At 42.0% G+C, this 22209-nt stretch overlaps 1 protein-coding gene across 4 annotated transcripts in view; it reads right to left on the bottom strand.

Moving 5' to 3' along the window:
* The window catches only part of Pcgf3 (polycomb group ring finger 3), a 51147-nt gene that overhangs the window by 16187 nt on the left and 12751 nt on the right, over nucleotides 1–22209 (bottom strand). For 3 of the 4 annotated variants that reach the window (XM_052735744.1, XM_052735746.1, XM_052735745.1), the window contains exons 4-8: nucleotides 20972–21089; nucleotides 19674–19770; nucleotides 16254–16309; nucleotides 7178–7285; nucleotides 5949–6037 (exon numbers count right to left, since the gene is read on the bottom strand). In XM_052735744.1, the coding sequence (XP_052591704.1) occupies nucleotides 5949–6037; nucleotides 7178–7285; nucleotides 16254–16309; nucleotides 19674–19770; nucleotides 20972–21080 (459 nt within the window). In that variant the 5' untranslated portion in view covers nucleotides 21081–21089. Of the gene's footprint in view, nucleotides 1–5948; nucleotides 6038–7177; nucleotides 7286–16253; nucleotides 16310–19673; nucleotides 19771–20971; nucleotides 21090–22209 lie in introns of those variants that run through there. The other variant, XM_052735747.1, reaches the window with a different exon arrangement.

Raw genomic sequence — 22209 nt, 5'->3', positions numbered from 1 at the left:
TATGCCAAAATTTTAATAAAAATAAGCAACAGTTTATGGAATAACAGTAGTGGGAAATAAAATAAAAAATTACAATGACCATGACTCTCCTCTGAGAAGGCTGCTCATGCTTTTGGATGTGTCTTACTTTCTTCTGACATCTCTCTTTCTCTTACCCCTTATGCCTAAGCCTATACTAAAATCAAAATAACTTCATTAAGCCCAACTCTGATTCATTAAAAAAAAAATATTCTGAAACAAAGCATTAGATTACTTAAAAATGTAAACTTAAGCATGTTCGAAAATTTAAGAGTACCATGAAAGACTAAAAAGATACAGTATTTCCAGATTACTGGGTGAGAAGAAACAACCTAAGGATGGGTCAACAGGAAAGGGAAAAACAAGACAGCTACTCCAATGGACACAACTGTTAAAAAGGATCTTCAAGATGTGTTTAAAAATGCAACTAAAATACTATATTACATACACACCTAAAGCATCAGGACATGGAAAGGTCTAGAGAGACACCAAAGAAAGTGGCAACATCAAAGCCTGAAAAGTCAGGAACCAAAGCAAAGAAAGGGTATAGAAAAGGAGAACTCAACTGGGAGACAGCACATTCAAGAACGTGGGCCAGTCACAGCCAGTGTTCCCTAAGACAAACAACTACAGGACCACAGAGAGAGACTGACAGAAAGCAGTGATGATCCAGGGGACACAAATAAGAGAAAATAAGTGTGAAACCAACACTAACTGACCCTTAGCTGGCTTGGTACTTTATTGTCCATCACATGCTTCAACTGTACCCCACAGAAGCCTTGGGAAGACATAAGCACCATCCATTTCACAGGCAAGGAAACAGGCATGGCAGAGTGTCAGCTTATGAAAGTAGCTGCAGCTTAAGGTTAGGGTTAGGACATGAGAAGATGGGGCTATAGGTCCCATGTCTTTAACCACATCGGTGACTTAAAGAATAGTTTTTCTGGGCTCTCTGCACAACTGGACTATGAGGGCTTATCTTGGTTGTCAACTTGACACACCCACCTGGAAAGAAGGAACCTCAACTCAGGAACTGCCTCCTTCAACTGCTCTATGGGTGTTGGGGAATATTATTTTAAGGTGTGTTACTTTTGTTTATGTTGCATTTATTTAACTCTGAAGCTGTGTTTCTGTGCCTTTCTGAAATACCTGATGGTCTAATAAAGATCTGAACAGCCAATAGCAAGGCAGAAGAAAAGATAGACGGGGTTGGTAGGCAGAGAGAATACATAGAAGGAGAAATCTGGGAAGAGGGACTGAAAAGGGATCTAGAAGCCAGAGAAGGAGGAGGTCTACAGGGGCCAGCCACCCAGCTACAGACTAAGCCATGGAGTAAGAGTAATATACAGAAGTAAGAGAACGGGAAGAGCTCAGAGGCAAACGATAGATGGGATAATTTAAGGAAAGCTGGAAACAAACTAAGCCAAGCTAAGGTCAGGCATTCCTAAGTAAGAATAAGCTCTCGTGTGATTTATTTGGGAGTTAGGTGGTGGGGCCTCCCAAAAGAGCAAAACCAATCAACAACATATGGGCACATCTGTAGGGAATTTTCTTTATTGCTAAGTGATAGAGGTGGGGTCAGGCCAGACTACCAGGGGTAATACCACCACTTAATAGGTAGTCCTGTGTTGTGTTAGAAAGCTAGGTGAGCAAACCAAGGAAAGGAAGTCAGCAAGCAGTGTTCCTCTAAGGTCTCTACTTCAGTTCTTGCTTCTAGGTTCTTGCTTTGGCTGCCTTCCATGATGGACTTGGAACCTGTAAGCCAATATATCCTTGCCTCTCAAACTACTTTTGGTCAGTGTTTTATCACAGCAACTGAGAGCTAACTAAGACAGAAACTGGTACCAGGAACTGGTACTGTGATGGACCTGACTCTGTACCTTTAATGTCTTGGACTGTTTTATGGGATGAAGGCAGAAAATGTTGAAGCTTTGGGCTGGAAAAGCCATTGAGTGCTCAGGGCTTCGTGAGCTGTTGGAAGATAATTTGAGAGAAATGCAGACAGTGAAGGCCTGGCTAGTGAAGTTTCAGAGAGAAATGTGAGAGTAGCTCAAAGACTCCATGAGAGGGAGAGGAAGACTGTGTGTGTGTGTTTGTGTTTGAGACGGGGTCTCACTGTGTAGCCCTGGCTGTCCTGGAGCTCACTATACAGACCAGGTTGGCCTCAAATTCAAAGATCCACCTGCCTCGGCCTCCTGAGTGCTGAGATTAAAGGCATGAGCCACCATGCCTGGTCTTTAATGTTTATATGATATTAAGAATTTGTGATTTCTGGTCAGTTGGAACTGAAGAACAACTGTGATTAACAGGAGACCAGCACCACTGAAGTGAAACCTTTTGCTTTACTGGGACAATCATTGCTGGTTAGCTGGGGCTAAAAATATCAGCTGTGGTCAATAAGAGACTAGCATCATGGAGGTGAAATCTTCTTCCAAGTATTTCCTTAGGGTCACACACAGAAACTATGGTCCATTGTGGGGGACCAAGGCTGCACATTAAGCTGGCAGAAGACTTTAGCATATGGTATGGAAGTGTCTCCCACATGATACTGGTTTTTCAGGCATGTACAGGTCATAAAGAGCAATTGAGGCTTGGCACAGTGTGGCAGGGCTGGCATCTTCCTAAAGAGAGGCCAGAGAGTGTGTGTATGGTTGGGGGCAATTAGCGAAGGTGCAGCCTCAGTTACAGTGGAAACTCCAGGACTGGAAGAGTCCTGGAGAGAATCTGAGGTTTAGTACCAAGTAGGAGTATTGGAGCCCCCCAGGTGAGAGGCCAGGAGAGCTACTGAAGAAGATGCAGCCTCAGTTGCAGTAGACTTCTGCAAACTGGAGATACTAGGACAGTGGGAAGAGAGGCGAGTGTGGAATGGAGTTGGCCTGAACCTACCCTGAGACAACTTGTGTGTGCTACGGATGACAGAGTCAAAGAAGTGGAGCCGCCCAAGCCCTTGGGAACCCACAAGAGTCTGAGACCAAGATGCCAGACATTGAACTATAAGATTTTGGAGCTACACTGCTGGACTTTGGTTTTCCCTTAACTGTGATTACTTTTTTGTTGTTTGTTTTTCAAGATAAGGTTTCTCTATGTAGCCCTGGCTGTCCTCGAACTTGCTCTGTAGAGGCCAGTCATGATTCGACTGCCTCTGCCCACAACTGCTGATATTAATAGCATGTGCCACCACCACCCAGCAACTGTGATTGTTTCTATAGCCTGGTTCTTTCCTTCTGAAACAAGAATGAAACAACTCTGATTTTACAGGAGTGCAGAATTAAGACTTTTGACTTTTAAAGAGACTCATTGAGCCATCTTTTCAGTCCCCAAGACACTGAACTTTTAAGTGATGAAACTTCTTAAACACCGTGGGACTTTAAAGTTGTACTGTATTTTATATTCTCATATCAACATAAGATCCTAGGACAAACAAACAAGGAAAGGCTATGGTTTAATAGTGATATGTTTGTATGTCTAGTTGAGGAAAAGTAGACTTGTTATGGCTAATCTTGATTGTCTTTTTGACACATCTGGGAAGAAAGAATCTCAACTCAGGAAATGCCTACATCAAACTGGTCTGTGGGAATGTCTGTGGGGCATTTTGTTGACTGCTAATTAATGGAGATAGGCCCAGCCCACTGAGGACAGTGCTACCCTAAGGAGGTGGTCCTGAGTTGTATAAGAAATCTAGGTAAGCAAGCCAGAGGAAGGTAGTCAATAAGCAGTGTTCCTCTGTGGTCTCTGATTTAGTTTCTGCCTCCAGGTTCCTACCTTGAGATCCTATCTTGGCTTTTCTTGATGATGGACCATAAAGTGAAAAATGAAACAAGCCTCTTCCTCCCCAAGTTGCTTTTGGTCATGTTGTTTACCACAGCAACAAAAGAGCAAACCAGAACCTGGACACTGGAGGAGCAAGGACTCCATGCAGAGATCAACATAGACAGCATCCTCTAAATACGAGAGAAAGGAAATAAAAAGTACTACAGCCAAAGCAGGGTATTCAGGTGGACACTTGAGAACACTTATCTAGAATGGTAAGATGATGGCCTTCATGCCTCTCCAGAAATAGGATTATAAGGCACAACTTGTCAGTGCCAGGGATGTACCCAAGGCACCCAGGAAGTGCACAGCCTGTGTAAGATCAAGAATATACACAGAGTTTAGCTCCAAAGGCTAGACCAATACAAAAAACAAAAACAAAATTCACTCTTTACATATGCTTTAAGAAACAAACAAGTAGCATATTTGGTATAAAAAGGAAAAGGCAAAAATTAACAACAGTCAACAATAGCAATTTGTTAAATGTAAAAGATTAGAGAAAATACTCTCAACAATTCTATGCCAATCTATAGAAAACTGACACAAGCAACATCTAGGCCTGGGCAAGGTCTAGAGACCCAGTGGCTTCCAAAAGCATAGTAATGAGTCCAGGCAAGGAACACGATTGCTCCAGAAAGGCTAGCAGGCACATGGCCTACAGAGCAGGGTCTGTGAAACCTGGGGATATTGCCTGAGAGTTGTTCCAAGGTACCTACAGACAATACCTACTGTTATTATTTCTGTTACTGATGCTCAGAATCAGTAAAACAGATGAGACGAGGGGCCACTCACTCCAAGGTGACTGTAGTGCCTGTCTACACAAGGGTAGTCAGAGTGGTCCTCTCACCAAAGGAGAATGCTTATCCCACATTTATCTGCAAACCTATCCCTATTCTGTGGTGCTAACTATCATTAACCGCAGAAATGGACATGTTAAAATAAGATTCCACCATTCTAGCCCCAAATATACTGTTTCAGTTACTATGTCTTCTGATAGGGCCAAGATCACCCCCACCATGTACAGCAATCTCATGGCTGTTGATGCACATTCATCTCCCAGTAAGCTGTATAGTGGCTGTTTCCTGTCAACCTTGGCATCATATCTAAAGTCAGACTGGGGAAAGGAGCTCTTTTCCAAGGAAATCATACCAAAATTTTTGTTGGTGGTGTGTGTTGGTTCTTTGCCAATTCTCAACATGTGCTAATTATTTCATGCTGAGCTAATCACCCATGGAGCAAAGTAAGTTCTGTTTTTAGTGGATTGTCTTAGGTTTTATGTAAGACAGCATTACCTAGGAATAATAAATAGCATCTTTGTTCCTCTTTAAGTGCCTCATTCTTGTTTCCCTGCCATTGGGAGAGGACTTCTAAACACAGAGCCAATCAGTCATGGCATTTCCTTACTCCTTGTTTTAGTAAGACAATGATCCTATTTCATCAAAAGCATCACAACTATTAGAACTCACAAACTAGGAAGTTCTGTAGACAGGGATACGGAGTTTTATTAGATCCTTCTATGGCACTTCTGTGATGATATGGTTTTTGTTTGGTTGGTTTGGTTTGGGTGGGTTGTTTGTTTTAGCTGATAATGTGGCAAATGAGACATGGAGAGTCCTCAACATTGCATGCTTACTTCCCTTCATCGTGCTGATGGGTCACTTCCCTTGGGGGCACAGCAGAGAAGGTACCAAACCACCAATAGTGAGTGTTTGCAGTGGGCTGTATAAAACATAATCTGGCCGGGCGGTGGTGGCGCACGCCTTTAATCCCAGCACTCGGGAGGCAGAGCCAGGCGGATCTCTGTGAGTTCGAGGCCAGCCTGGACTACCAAGTGAGTTCCAGGAAAGGCGCAAAGCTATACAGAGAAACCCTGTCTCGAAAAACCAAAAAAAAAAAAAAAAAAAAACAAACATAATCTGACTGTGAACTGTAATTCTTTATGTCTGAAATGCTTTACAGTTATCATGTGTTGCTTTGGTAATTAAAACAAATAAACAATAGGAATATAAAGAAAAGTTAAGGAATTAACAGGAGGAAAACTTTATGATGTTTTATCCTGTTACAACTTCATGAGACACTGAAGTATGCGAACACGGGAATGAACTGATGCCAGTTTTCACCTGCTCGTCACTCCTGTGGTAATCGTTGTCCTCCTCCTGCTTCTCTTCTGCTGTCTCTTTATTGGAACTGTCGTCTGCTTTGGTTTCACCTTTTAGCACAAATAGAAAATGTTGTACAGGTTGAAATATCTCTATTCCAAAATTCAAAAGTTCTAGTATGTAAAACTTTTTGAGGTGTAAGTGTAAACTTTTCTACTTAATCCCATATGACAGGTTGTATGTAGAAAAAGATAGAATTAAAATATTATATGCAACTTTTCCAAAATGAAAAAAAAAATCCAATACTGAAACACTTTTGGCTCCAAGTATTTTGGACTAGCGAAACCCATATTAAGAAATCCAAAATGTTATAATATTTGTAAAAGTTCACAGTATACTAAAAATGATGTTGAAATTCACTCTATTGAGAGCATACGTATGTCCAGTGATAGCAGTTAAAACCATTCTGCATGTTTGCTAAGGAACTAAGCAACTCTGTGGTATGAGGACCTATGGCTGCAGCTAGGTGAGGCAGATTTTGGATTATGTGTCTTGAGAGACTCATAGATTTGGACTAATATGTCTTAAGGGACTCAGAACATGGAGACAGTGACCAAAATTGGTGAGCACAGCAGAGACAAGCCTCTGGGTCCACTCAGCACTCACCACAGCAACCTTACTTCTGACTCATGGGACCTTACTATTTGGACAAATACTCAGGAACAGATTCTCACTTTTATCCACCCTACCCACTCTCACCCAAGCCTAGTCTGGCTCCCATAGGAACCTGAGCACCAACTCCCCTTAGGCTCTTAAGCATATACAGGCTGGTCTTGAGATTTCTCAGGAACTTACATGGTCCTAGTAGCAAAGTGCCAGTACTCAAGATTTAAATAATTTATTAAATACAGACTTAAAAGTACCAATTAATTTTATGCCCAAATCCAACTACCATTTGGCCTTTTTATCATAAAGCAAGCAAAGTCAGAATCTTAAGGATATCTACCTTCTATAGTTTTTTCCTAGGCCCTCTGTCCAATTCTGTTCTCTTCCACATGACCCCTAGGCATTTTCTAGTATCTCTTGTAGTCTAACCCACATGTCCAGCTACCAGGGTTGATGAAGAGCCTTTTCAACAACCATCAGAAAAAATGGTCAAAACCACCTAAGCCTTGAGACAAAGTGCTCTGTGGGGGAAAGCCTGATAAATGAGCCTCTGAATTGCATGGTGGTCTAATGCAGCTACTCACCATTGCGGGGATCTAAGTGCTGTTTTGCTGAGCACGCCTCCCCCTTGATGTCACCTGGTACCTCCATGCCCAGTTTGTGATAGAATTCCCTCTGTTTCCTCATTTCCGCTATTAAGAATGGAGACAATTTTAATATTCAGTAGGAAAGGACTTAAATAGTAAAACTGCTCACTAATGTCACACAAAGAAACTTGCAGAGTTAGATGAGTCTGAAGGATGATACTAGTAAGAAAATAAGCACAGGTCAGAACGAAAAACCTTAATGCCTTAGTTGCAGGTGTTTGAGAACACTGAGACAGGACACAGGTGTGCAGAACTGGTACAAAAAGATAGGCTCTGGAGCTGTAGGGATCTTGTTCCAGGACTATGACCCAACCTCCTCAGCCCTCTAAGATGGTGGGGGTTATTCATCACCTGGAGCATGACAGATCCTAGGGAGGTAGTTTGAGGGGCTCCTTAGAGTGTGAGAGACCCTGAGGAGATGGCCCAGATGACCCTTCATACATCATTACTAACATTGAGGCTGCTAGTGCATTCCTATGTACATATACCATTTTGGCACAGGCAGCTTGGCAATCCACACATACTGCCGAGTGCTCCCACTGTCCCTGTAGCCATGATGGTCACAATCTAGAACCATATGGCTGCCATCAAGTGCAGAAGAATTCTCACTAGGCTGAAGGTAGTAGATACACCTGGAAAACAAGGACAAACCCAGAACAGTCCTGTCCTGGAAACCTGTATTTGTGTGCCAAGGTCCCTTGGTCACATCAGAGACGGGCAGTGGCCAGTGGCCATGTCTGTCTTGTACTGGGTGAAGACTGCCTCCAGTGCTGTGGGCAGCAGTGGCCATGAAAGAAATGTAAGAAAAAGAGGAAACAGAAACCTCCAGACTACAGAGAAAGTTTATTCCTAAAGGCAGGCATCTAAGTCATGAAGCTGTCCAGGGTTTCAGATTACTATGCTTCTCTGGATCATTATCCAATAAAGCAGCATGGTCTGTCCTTAGATGGTCAGAATATAACCCCCACTGGCTAGACCAGGTTGATACCTTGTACTTGGAGGAAATTATCAATTACATGAGACAAAAGCAGCTTCTGATTTTCAGCAAAAGCTCCATTCATGAGACTAAAATTCAGACCCAAATGACATGCATCAGATTCTGGTCACTACTCAGAATACAGATGGCAAAGGAAACTTAAAATGATTTGTTCAAACCAAAAATTTACAAGTAACTCTATAAAAGATACTTTACATGTAGTCAACCAAGAAATAATTTTTCATTAAACTTTTTAAAATTTTACTTATTTTTTGAGACCTAGGGTCTTACTAGGTAGCACTAGCTGACCTGGAACTCATTGTGTAAACCAGGCTAGCCTCTAAGTCACAGAGATTAGTCTGCTTTTGCCTCCTGAATGCTGGGGTTAAAAGCATGTGCCATCATGCCTGGCCTTTTTAAGCTTTTCATCTGCACATTTATCTTTCCCTATAGATCTGGAACCTCTAGAGAGCCCAGAACATGTTCTGAACATGTCCAGCCTGAACAGATGCTTTGCAAAACCTGACTGTACACATATGAAGATGTGCAAGCTGTGAACCTGGTCAGAAAAGGAGTCCTTCCAGAGTGGAGGAAAGGAAGGGCTCAGCCCAAGAAATGCTCTTGGACCAGAGAGATGGCTCAGTGGTTAAAATGCCTGTCACCAAGCCCGACAACCTGAGTTTGCTACTGTGACCCACATGGTGGAAGGAAAGAACTGATTGCCACAAGTTGTCCCGACTTCTATATCCAACCACAGCACATGCATCAGGGAACACACGTGTCCCCACATGTACACAAATATACATAAAATAAATAAATGAAAAAAGAGAGGTTCCCATATACAAGTGTATGAAAGGCAACCCTGAAACCAGAGCATGGAACGATTTCTGACAAAGGGAAGTCACCCAAAGTGGCCTCAAAAAGAGCTATGACCTTAAGACCAAAAGCCCAGAACACCAAAGGCAGAAATAATTCAGCTTCTATCACCATGTTTACTGCCTATTTCCTTATTTTCCACCTATCATAATAAAAAGGTGGAACAATAATACCCCAGTATGTGGTTTGAATCTGAAATGTCTTCTGAAGGCTCATTTTTAAGGTTGCCAACTATGGGGCTCTTGGGAGGTGACTGGATCAGGAGAGCTCTAACTTCAATGGATAATCTCATTGCATTACTGACAGGTGTAAAAGGCAGGGCCTAGCTATAAGAAGTAGGTCCCTGGGCATGCTTCTAAAGAGGATCTTGCTCCTAGTCCTTCTTGTCTGTTTTTGCTCCTCTGTTTTCTGGCCACCATAAGGTAAGCAACTTTGCTCTGTTATACCCTTCCACCATGATATTCTTCTGCTTCACCATGGCCCACAAATAACAGAACTAGATGACCATGAACTTAAAATCCTAAAACAGTATGACAAAACTAGTTCTCTAGGGTGTTGGTCACAGGAAAAAAAAAAAGTCTAATATGTCCAATGTCAGGTATATACAAATATAGAAACATTCCCAGGAATGTTGGAACAAGCCTATTAATACCAGCACTTGGGAGGCAGACCCATGCAGATCTCAATGAATTCAAGGCCAGCTAGAGCTAGTCAGATCCTATCTACAAAACAAACAAACAAAACAAAAAACCACCCAAACAAACAAGCAAACAGATACAGAAACATTAACTGGAATTTTCTGGCATTATATATCTAAAATACATTAAAATTTAGCCAACAACACAAAAAAATTCTGTTAGTAATCTATCCTAAAGGTAAACAGGTCAACGTATAAGGAAGTCTTACTTGTAACACTGGAGGATCACACACAACTTAAGTGCTGCATGATAAACAGAGCTGAGCCAGTTAAACTTGGTCTAAGGTACATGGTATCTCCTCTGCTCAGCAGACAGCCCTACAGAAGGTGTGAATATTTCAGCACTGTCCAGAATCAACAGGCAAAGTGACTTCAACAGGTGTACCATGGGACTAGAGTAGGGTCACTACCCCAAGGAATCTTAGGCAGCCACTGCAAACAGTGCATGTGGCAAGGAGCAAAACCAGAGTTATGGAAAATACAGACTGTAAACTGGCTCAGGCTCTGCCAGTGTAATGCCCACACACTCAAAAAAGAAACAAGGATTCTCTCGGAATTTAGAAGCAGAATGGCATCTGAGACTCTACAACTATTCCCAATAAAACACTCTGCCAATGAGTTGACTTGAATTAGGTATGTCTGCTAGGCCCATAGTGGGTGCAACCCACTGTGGAAAGGCTGAGTCACACACACCAACAGCAAGCCAGACTATGTACACCAGCCCCACTCAGCATCAAGGCCCAGCTGGCTGCAGGTTTTCTATGTAAAGAAGCAAAGCAAACCTAAAGCTCTGTGACCGGAGGGCAAAACTGAGATGCTGCTAAAAGCTGAATAACAGAAGAAAAGCAAATTTCCAAAGCTTCTTGTGGATGAAATTCAAAATTCAGTACTAAGGGACTGGAGATATAGTTTAGCCACAGAACATTTGTCAATCAAAATACAGTAATGACAATGAAGTATAGTTTGTTTTTGTTTTTAATGTAAGCTCACTGATAAGAAGAATGGAATCCTTTTGGGGGACAATACTGATTCAATTGTGGTTAAAAGTTATTGCTTCAGTTCCTCACTCCATCCCTTTGTCTCACCCACCAACACCTGAGGCAGTCTTTCCCTGGAAACCTACTGACTACACTGGCCAGAGAGACAGGCAGGCGATCTTCACTCTCCTTGGCATCCTCCAATTCCAATTCTGCAGTCACAGTTTCATCTCCCAGCTCAGCAGCAGACCAACTGTGGGGCCAGTCTTCTCTTCTTCCATTCACTATGACTCCACAGAGCCCTATGGCAGACCCAGCTTTCTCCCCTCCTGTGAACATTCTCCATCCATCCCTCCCCACCTTTCTATCCAATCCCCATTCCTGAGTGTCAGCTCCCAATACCTAGAAACAAGTTCTACCCAGGGACCCCCAGTGGCCACACCTTACAGGGATTCAGAAGCACTCCCTATCAGGAAACCTACAGCCACCACACACTCTTAAGATCTAGAGAGGGCAACAGAAGTCAAAAAAATGGAAAGCCCACTCAACAAAGACAATACTAGATACCAACAAACTAGAATTGCAATTATTCCAAACCCAGATGCCTAGACATCAAGATAAAAACATAATAATTTCTATCCTGACTCATTTTTCATTCAGTAGTGAGTTGTGCAGTTTCCATGAGTTTGTAAGCTTTCTGTTGTTGATATTCAGCTTTAATCAGTGGTGGTCAAATAGGACAATATGTCTCCACTAAAGCCCAGCAACCCTACTACAGTAGTTCATGAGAAATGTGATATAGCTGAAGAACAAGACAAGGACTTCAAAACAGCCTTTATGAATATGCTCAAGGACCTTAAAGATGATATGAATAAATCCATTAATGAAATCTATGAAAATATAAATGAATGATGGAATGAAATGAAGAAAACTATTCAAGATGTGAAAGCAGAAATGGAATCAATAAAGAAAACCCAAACTGAGGGATATGGAAATGTGGTGATATTGTGTTCCCCAATATATCGTGAACCCTCATAAATTTATCTGGGGTAAATAGCCACTAGACAGACATGGAGGCCAGAAAATGGTGGCACTCACACCTTTAATCCTAGCCTTCTGGAGGAAGAGATCCATCTGGATCTCTGTGAGTTCAAGGCCACACTGGAAACAGCCAGGCATGTTTAATCCCAAGAAGTGATGGCAGAAAGCAGAAAGGTATTGAAGGCGTGAGGACCAGGAACTAGAGCTGGTTACGCTTTTAGGCTTTTGAGCAACAGTTCAGCTGAGATCCATTTGGATGAGGACTCAGAGGCTTCCAGTCTGAGGAAACAGGATCAGCTGAGGAAGTGGTAAGGTGAGGTAGCTGTGGTTTGTTCTGTTTCTCTGATCTTTCAGCATTCACCCCAATACCTGGCTCCGGGTTTGTTTTTGTTAATAAGACTCTTTAAGATTCATGGAAATGAAAAATTCAGAAACTCAAACAGGAACCTCAGAGGCAAGCCTCACTAACAGAATACAAGAGATGCAAGAGAGAATCTCAGGCACTGAAGACAAGGTAGAAGAACTGGATGCCTTGGTCAAAGAAAATGTTAAATTGAAAAAACTCCAGGCACAAAAACATCCAAGAAATCTACGACACTATGAAAAGACCAACTCTACATATAACAGGAATAAAGGAGAAGAAACCCAGGTCAAGGCATGGATAATATTTTCAACAAAATCATAGAAGAACTCTTCCTTAACCTAAAGAAGGAGGTGCCTATCTAAGGTAAAAGAAGCATACAGAACACCAAATAGACTGGATAAGAAAAGAAATTCCCCATGACACATAATAATCAAAATATTAAACATACAGAACAAAGAAAGAATATTAAAAGCTGCAAGGGAAAAATGATCAAGTAACATATAAAGACAGATATATTAGAATAGCACTTGACTATTCAATGGAGACTCCAAAAGCCAGAAGGACCTGGAGAAGATGTTCTACAAACTCTAAAAAACCACAGATGCCAGTCCAGACTACTATACCCAGCAAAACTTTCAATCACAAGAAATGATTCAATCACAAGAAAGACATTCCACATTTAAGCAGTACCTATCTACAAATAGAGCTCTTCAAAAGGCACTAGAAAAAAACCTTCAATCGGAAGAGGTTAACCACACTCAAGAAAACACAAAGAATATATCATCTAAGACCAGCAAATCAAAAGGGGTGGGGATGGGGTTCTACACCACCACAACAAAATAACAGGAATCAACAGACACTGCTCATTGATAACTCTCAACATCAATGGTCTCAATTCCCCCAATAAAAAGACACACACTAACAGACTGGATACAAAAACAGGACCATTCCTTTTACTGCACCCAAGAAATATACCTTAACATCAAGGACAGAAATCACCTCAGGGTAAAAGGATGGAAAAAGATATTCCAAGCAAATGGACCCAAGAAAGAAGCCAATGTAGCCAATAAAATACACTTCAAACTAATCCAAAGAGATAGGGAAGGACACTATATATACTCAACAAAGGAAAAATTCACCAAGAGGATTTACATTTTTTCCCCCAAAATAGAGTTTCTCTGTGTAGCCCTGGCTGTCCTGGAACTCTTTTTTGTAGACCAGGCTGGCCTTGAACTCACAGAGATCCACCTGCCTCTACCTCCTAAGTGCTGGGATTAAAGGCACATGCCACCACTGCTAGGCAATATTATAATTCTTAACATCTATGGACAAACACAAGGGCATTCAAATCCATAAAAGAAACCCTACGATAACTAAAATTACATATTGGCCCTCACACAATGAGAGTGAGTGACTTCAATACCAACAGACAGGTCATCCAGACAAAAACTAAACAGAGAAGTGCTGGAGCTAACTGACCTCATAAACTAAATAGACCTAACAGATATTTACAGAACATTTCACCCTGACACAAACAAATATAGCTTCTCAGTAACTCTAAAACTGACCACAAACTTGACACAAAGCAAGTCTCAACAGATATAAGAAAACTGAAGTAACACCCTACATCCTGTTTGACCACCATGGATTAGAGCTGGATATCATCAACAACAGAAACAACAGAAAGCTTACACACTCATGGAAACTGAACAAGTCACTACTGAATGAAAAAACAACATACCCAAACTTATGGGACACAATAAAGGCTATTCTAAGAGGTAAGTTCATAACACTAAGTGACTATATTAAAAAATTGAGACAGGTAGTGGTGGCACAGCAATTGGGAGGCAGAGGCAAGGGGATCTCTGTGAGTTTGAGGCCAGTCTGATCTACTGAGCTAGTTCAAGGATATTCAGGGCTACACAAAAAACCCTGTGTTAAAAAACACACAAACAAGTCGGGCGGTGGTGGCGCACGCCTTTAATCCCAGCACTCGGGAGGCAGAGCCAGGCGGATCTCTGTGAGTTCGAGGCCAGCCTGGGCTACCAAGTGAGTTCCAGGAGAGGCGCAAAGCTACACAGAGAAACCCTGTCTCGAAAAATCAAAAAAAAAAAAAAAAAAAAAAAAACCCACACAAACAAAAAATCGGCGAGATCTCATATTTCTAACTTGATGGCATACCTGAAAGCTCTAGAACAAAAAGAAGGAATAATACACAAAGGAGTAGATGGAAAGAAATAATCAAACTCAGGGCTGAAATCAATAAAATAGAAACAAACAAAAATAAAACAACAACAACAACCAAGAAAAAAACCCAAAAAAACCCCAAAAAACAATGAAATAGAGTTGGGTCTTTGAGAAAAATCAAAAGATTTACAAATCTTTAGCCAGGCAGAGAGAGAAGATCCAAATTATCAAAATGAGATATGAAAAGTGGGACATAATGACAGGCACCAAAGAAAAGCAGAGAATCCTATGAGTAACCTTAAAAACCTGTACTTCACCAAACTGGGGAAGAAAAGCAGAGAATCCTAAGAGTAACCTTAAAACCTGTACTTCAAACTGGAAAAGAAAAGCAGAGAATCCTAAGAGTAACCTTAAAAACCTGTACTTCACCAAATTGGAAAATTTAAAAGAAATGGATAGATAATTTTCTCAATTTATACCATCTACCAAAGTTAAATCAACATCAGATAAGCAATTTAAACAGACCTATAACCCTTAGTGATATAGAAGCAGTTCTTAAAAGTCTCCCAACCAAGCCAGGCGGCGGTGCCGCACACCTTTAGTCCCAGCACTCAGGAGACAGAGGCAGGCACATCTCTGTGAGTTCGAGATCTGGTCTACAGAGCGAGCTCCAGGCACCAAAACTACACAGAGAACCAAAACTACACAGAGAAACCCTGTCTCAAAAAAACTAAAAACAGCCGGGCGGTGGTGGCGCACGCCTTTAATCCCAGCACTCGGGAGGCAGAGCCAGGCGGATCTCTGTGAGTTCGAGGCCAGCCTGGGCTACCAAGTGAGTTCCAGGAAAGGCACAAAGCTACACAGAGAAACCCTGTCTCGAAAAACCAAAAAAAAAACCAAAAAAAAAAAAAAACAAAAACAAAAAAACAAAACTAAAAACAAAACAAAACAAAGTCTCCCAATCAAATAAAAAAATTCCAGGGCCAAATGGTTTTAGCATATAATTCTACCAGACTTTCAAGGAAGAATTAATGCCAATACTCTTCAAATTACTCCATAAAATAGTAACAGAAGAAACAGCCCAAATTCCTTTATGAACATGCAAAATTTATAAATAAAATACTTGCAAGCCAAATTCAAGAACACATCAAAAAGAACATCTACCATGATCAAGTAGGCTTTATCCCAGAGATTCAGGGGTGGTTCACAACAAAACCACATGATCATCTCATTAGATGCAGAAAAGGCTTTTGACAAAATCCAACACCCTTTCATGATAAAAGTCCTGTAGAGACCAGGGACATAAGGGGCATACTGCAACATAATAGGCCTCAACAAGTCCACAGTTAACATCAACCTAAATAGAGTGAAACTTAAAACATTTCCACTAAATCAGAAACAAGACAAGGTTATCCACTCTCTCCATATCTATTTCAATACAGTAACAGAAGTCTTAGCTAGAACAATAAGACAAATAAAAGAGATCAAGAGGTTACAAACTAGAAGAAAAGAAGTCAAAGTATCTTTATTTGCAGATGATACCATTGTATACATAACTGACCTTAAAAATTCCTCCTGGAAACTCCTATAGTTGATAAACACTTTCAGCAAAGTAGCATAAACAAAAATCAGTGATCACAGCATACAGAGATCTTCATGTACTTGGCTATATCCTTATAAAACTCTATTGGAAATGTTTCTGAAGATCTCAGCATTTTATCTTGAGGCGTTGCTGTTTCCCAAAACTAACACAGCCTATGTATCACAGGAAGACAATGGAGAATCTAGAACTGATAACAGACATGTGGGAAGAAGGGATGCTGCTGAGGAAGGGGCCTGGGTCCAAGAGTCAAAGCCCTAGCTATGAACTTGGGCTGAGCAGTGTTTCAACTCACCTTCCTGGAGGCCTGGCACCAGCTTGTAAACAATGTCCTGCATGGTTCTGTCATGACTGCAAAAAGAAAACAGGCATGTCGGGGGAGTCAACCAATGTAAACACTATATTTATATCTTCTACTTAACAACTTGAGGTTAGATTTTCCTTCTAGTTTGCAATGAAAAACATGTTCTAAAAATTATCTAGGACTTGAATTGATGCATCATTTAATTTAGGGTCCAGCCTCATGGAATGAAAAGGTCACTCTGGACAAAGGGTTAGGCTCAACTTCCTGGACACAGGAAAACATGAAGGTGCAGAGCTTCTTTATCTACAATATGGCTCTTATTATAGTTTGTTTGGTTTTTTTTTTTTTTTTTTTTTTTTTTTTTTTTTTTTTTTAGGTTTTTCGAGACAGGGTTTCTCTGTGCAGCTTTGCGCCTTTCCTGGATCTCGCTCTGTAGACCAGGCTGGCCTCGAACTCACAAAGATCCGCCTGCTCTGCCTCCCAAGTGCTGGGATTAAAGGCATGCGCCACCACCGCTCGGCAGTTTGTTATTTTTAAGCATAAAAAATAATTATGTCGCCGGGCGGTGGTGGCGCACGCCTTTAATCCCAGCACTCGGGAGGCAGAGCCAGGCGGATCTCTGTGAGTTCGAGGCCAGCCTGGTCTACCAGGAAAGGTGCAAAGCTACACAGAGAAACCCTGTCTCGAAAAACCAAAAAAATAATAATAATAATTATGTCAAGTAACTTCTTTTCTTGAATAAAGTGATAGAGAATTTCTTAATTTTCAAAGCCATTTTAACTTCTAATCCTTATTGTATAAGCCTGTATAAATCCAGTAACTGGCCAATGATTACACTTCAACAAATGCATAGGAATCTAGCCATCCTGGACTCAGCCCAGTGGCTACTCATGGGCAAGTCCTAGTGCAACTGTAACCACCTAACTGTTTAAGATCATCACTCACTGCATGAACCAACTTCCTGTGTTTTGGAAGCTCCTGGCTATGAGGCCCAACTGTATACTGTAAGGTGGTCACACAGAGCTCCAAACCTCCTTTCTACTACCTAGACCAGGATGCATGGTCCACTCAGGTGCAATTTAGACTTTGTAGACTGGGGTCTGTGCTGATTGGTTTTTGCCAATTTGGCACAAACTAGAGTCATCTGGGAAAAGGGAACCTCAACTGAGGAACTGCCCCCACCAGACTGGGCCTGTGGCCAAGGGTGGGGGTAGGGTCTTAATTAGTGACTGATATAGGAGAGTCCAGCCCACTGTGTAACTGTCACTCCTGATCAGGGGGTCCAAGATTGTATGGGGAAAGCAGGCTGAGAAGGCCATGGAGAATAAGCCAGTAAGCCCCGATTCTTACATTAACAGTGATGAACTATTACTTAGAAGTATAAGCTAAATAAATCCTTTCTTCTCGGTGTTGGTTTTGGTTAGTGTTTTATCACAGCAACAGAGAAGCAAACAAGACATGGCCCTCCATGCATTTGATGCCCTTGACATCTTTTACCACACCCACCTAGCTTCTGCTAGACCCCATGCTGAGTGGAATTATGGTCAGAGCTCCATATTTGAATGCCAGGCTTTGCCTACCTTAGAGGCCTAGCAAGGGGGCTAGTTAGAAACATAACACAGGGTACTTTTTGGATGGAAGGCTCTCAAAGTGGAGCTTTCTTCAAAGTGAACATGATCACACTCCAGGTTCATAGTGGCATGTTTTAACACTCGGCAATGTCTCTACCACCTGCTTGGATCATCCCTGCTAGTTCTGGCTACACATCTTTCCACCCTAAATCTTGAGACGTAAATTCTGAAGCCAAGAAAATCCCTTCTACATAACATTGAAGGGCCCACAGGCTTCCTCTCTTTGGGCCCTGTAAGTAGAGAATCAGGCAAGAGGTGGGGTTAGGTGAAACCAAGTCAGGAGCAGAGGATGGCACCAGCAGAGGTATCACCATAGACAATTTCAGATGGAACCCTGACATTACCAGTGAGAGGGGGGCTAAGAGAGTTGGGGCTACAGCTCAAATGAGAATACTTGCCTTACATTCACAAAGCTCTAGGTTTGATCCCCAGCATTGCATAAATGGGGTGTGGTAGAACACTTATAATCAAAGTTCTTGGGAGGTAGAAGCAGGAGGATCAGAAGTTCAAGGCTACATAAAACCCTATGTCAATTAAACCAGAGAGAGAGAGACTAAGGTCCATTACTGTGCTCCTCCCCTAATTCTCTTTTTTGTTTGCATAACAATCTAAACTTCCATGAGAGGATCTGCCCACAAAATAGCTCTTTAGTGTTCTTCCTCCAACAGCAAACTCCAGCAACCCTAAAGAGGGCAGCAGTGTCCCCAGCCTCCAACTCCCAGCCCTAAGAGAGACCCCTCACCACTCCTGTCAGCAACAATTTAAGTGGGGAACCTGCTTCTGAGCTCTACAGAACTGCACCCCAGAGAGAAAGCGGGTGACACAGCGTGTACTATCCCATGAGGACAGAAAACGCAGAACAGAGCCTGGGACAGGTGGTATCACAAGGAAGTCTCAACAGTGAGTTGATGCATGGGAAGGCACCAAGCTTAGGCATAACTATGGTAGTGGGCTGAGATGTGCCTAGAGCCACTATAGTGACAAAACTAAAAACATACCATTATACAGGGTAGTCCAGAACACAGAGCATCGGAACTTGGTTCAAGAGTCAATGGGAATTTGGACAGAAGTTCCTTAAATCAGATGTCCCCCACCCATTCCACATGCAAAGACTCAGGACAATACTTAACACCAAGAACTGCTAGACATTGCCATAGGTCCACCACATAGGATATGTAGACCCTGAGGTCTTCTCCAGAGATTCTATGAATAAATGATTCAGCAATGAAGTTAGGCACACAGAAAACACTCTCATCTCAGTGTGGGCAGCAGAAATAGTGGCATCAGCAGTGCTGTCTAGAAGTCTGGAGGGGCTTCTAAGGTCAGACAGCTCAACTTGAACTGCTATGTGACTGAGCTATGACTGTGACATGCTGTACAACTTTAAAGTGAAAAACAAACACCTCTTCCTTTTAGTTCATGTTCTCTGATTTCCTCATGCCATATGTGTCGGTGCCTTAATTTCCTTCAGCATGACCTTTGAAATCAGAAATTCCACTTACAGGCCCTTGCTTCCTCAGCTCAAGTTCCAGCCCAGGGGCAAGCTACTACTCTAAAGAAAGGAGGTCCGGGGTCCCTTCTACTTTCAACTTTTAGTTTAAGAAAACTTATAAGATTCAATTGTTCTCATGGTCCCTCCAGAGCAGGTGCTACTAGATATCCATTGGCATGGCCCTGGTCACCTGCAGTGTATTATCTGGGGGCCAGAAACAAGGTGGCCACTACTATGCAGATATAAGGACATCATGGCCAGGGAGCACCAGACCACACTGTTACTCACCCAATATACTGTAGTGGGTGGCTCTGATGGATCACGATCCTGCAAGTGGGGCAGGTATTATTCTCCTCCAGATATTTCACCAGGCAGCTCCTGCAGACTATCCAAAGGGAGAGAATGACAGCAGCCACAAGAGAGGTGCTAATTGGTACTATGCCCAGCCAACTCCAAGAGTGCTAAGAGGGCACTTGTATAAACCTCCTCCACATAGTTCCTGACCTCTGAAAAGAAAGTGCCTTTGGGTTGCACTGTGCATTACCCACCTGTTACACACTCCTGGCCTAGGAACTAACTGGAGAAGAAAACACTAAGGAGTGGTTGTCTAAGTTACTATGTGACAAGATCATAATAATATAATTAATATTTAAAAATCTGCATTTTGACTTAAAAGATGATAAAATTGTCTTATATAGCAAAACTAGGTAAAAGTCAGTGAAACTGCCTAACACAAAACTGTACCACCAATTTTTAACAATACAATTAATCTTAGCCTAAAAATTCTTTAAAAATGGAAAACATCTTCAAAAATGCAAAATGTATACAAGTCATATGTGTTGGTCACTATGTGCACTTTCATGCAGCAGTCATGCCTCTAGGTGATCCACACAGGAGATCTGTCTTTCAGTGAGACAAGGAAAAAAAAAATCTTAGGGGGCTGGAGAAACAGCTCAGTGGTTAAGAGCACTTGGCTCTTGCAGAAGACTTAGGTTCAGTTTCTAGCATCCACATGGTGGTCTACAACTGTCTGCAACTCTAGTTTCACAGGATCCAATACCACCTTCTGGATTTTGCTGGTACTGCAAGCATGTAATACGCATACATACACACAGGCTAAACTCATAGATATAAAAATTTAAAAATAATTAAAATAACAACAATAATTAAAAAAAAAAATCCTGTCCTGCACAAGTCCAGGCCTGACAAGCAGAATGAGTAACAGGCAATAGGTACCATACTGACTCTTGAAATCCCACAGGTGCTTGACTGTTAAAAAGAAAAGACTTCACTTGAAATTTCACAACACAAGTACTGTCCTGCTAGAAAACAGTATCACTCCACCAGTGGCCAACCTGGCAGACAAAAAAAAAAAGTAGTTTTCTTTGGTTCAGCTTTCCTGACAGAAACTTCCCTCCAGGGAGTTACCCATAGCATCCCTAGTCGAAGGTAAGTTTTCCAATCACCCCTCAGGATCTTTGTTCTTCTCCTGACCCTGTTGCCCTTGTGCCCACACTAAAGTCCTAAGGAATGTGCTGGAGCACTCCCTACCCCATTTAGATCAGAGTAGAACTGGCTGTACTCACATGTGTGCAAACACTCAGTCACTGTAGTTGCGTCAATGAGGTAGCCGCTGCACAGGCGGCAAGTGATGTGGGCGTTTATGTCCCAGAGTTTAATCTTCCTGGTCAACATCTTTGGCTTCTGCAAGAGAAATACAGTGAAGTAACAATGATGACTAATCTAGGTTGTCAACTTGACTACATCTAGAATTAACTAAAACCCAAGTGATTGAATATACCTATGAGGAATTTTTTTCTTAATTAAAGTAGGAAGACCCATTTTCCTTTCGAGGTGGAAAGATCCACCATTAATCTGGGCCCCAAATAAGGAAGCTTGCTCTCTTTGTCTGCCTGCTCTTGCTGGTAAATCCATTCCTTCACTGGCAATGGAGACTACTTCTTTGGGATTCTAGTGTATACTGAAGATCAGTTAAGATATCCAGCCTCATGGACTGAAAAACTACTGGATTCTTGGACTTTCTGTTGGGAGACAGCCATTGTTGGACTAGCTGGACCACAGCCTGTCTGACTAATACACAGGTATCTGTTTCATTCCCAGCTTGCCTTTCCTCTACTCACAGATGTACCATCCTTTTTGTTGGACACATGACCCATCTTTTCTCATCCTATCATTAAATAATGACCCACCTCAGGCCTCAGTGGTAAGTAGAGTTTGAACCTCAACTCAAGGGACTGCCACTAGCCACTACACTGTCTACCAGAAAGACATAGAGCCCAACAAGAGGCTAGATTAAGTTCTGTGGATCCAAACTTAATCACCAGCCACTTTGACCTGGATCTACCACATGGCCTTTCAACATCACAGCTGGTATCTGGGTCCAATCCTACCTTAGATATTTAGCCATCCTCACCCTTGTGTTGATATTTTATTTGTGCTGAAATGTGATATTTTATTTGTATGTTAATAAATAAAGTTTGCCTGGAGATCAGAGGTTATAGTGAGCCATAAACAAAAGTCAGGCGGTGGTAGCCCATGCCCTTAATCCGATCACATGGCAGGCAGAGTCTCTGTGTGGTCAAGGACATAGCCAAGCGTGGTGATACACGCCTTTAATTCCAGTACCAACCATAGAGACCTGGAGGTCTGTATAGACAGGCAGTGACGAGGAAGTGATGTGGCTGGGCTTAGAGCCAGTGAAAAGGCAGAACAGAAAGGCAATAAAAGCACAGGTTAGACAGGAAGAAGCTCTCTCTGGGGAAGCTACTGCGAGGTGGTAAGCTAAGGCTAGTCGTGGCTATTC

The sequence above is a fragment of the Peromyscus californicus genome, unplaced genomic scaffold, assembly GCF_007827085.1.
Source record: "Peromyscus californicus insignis strain IS unplaced genomic scaffold, ASM782708v3 Scaffold_13__1_contigs__length_99412109, whole genome shotgun sequence".
Taxonomy (NCBI): Eukaryota; Metazoa; Chordata; class Mammalia; order Rodentia; family Cricetidae; genus Peromyscus; species Peromyscus californicus.
This window is presented reverse-complemented; position numbering and strand designations above follow the sequence as displayed.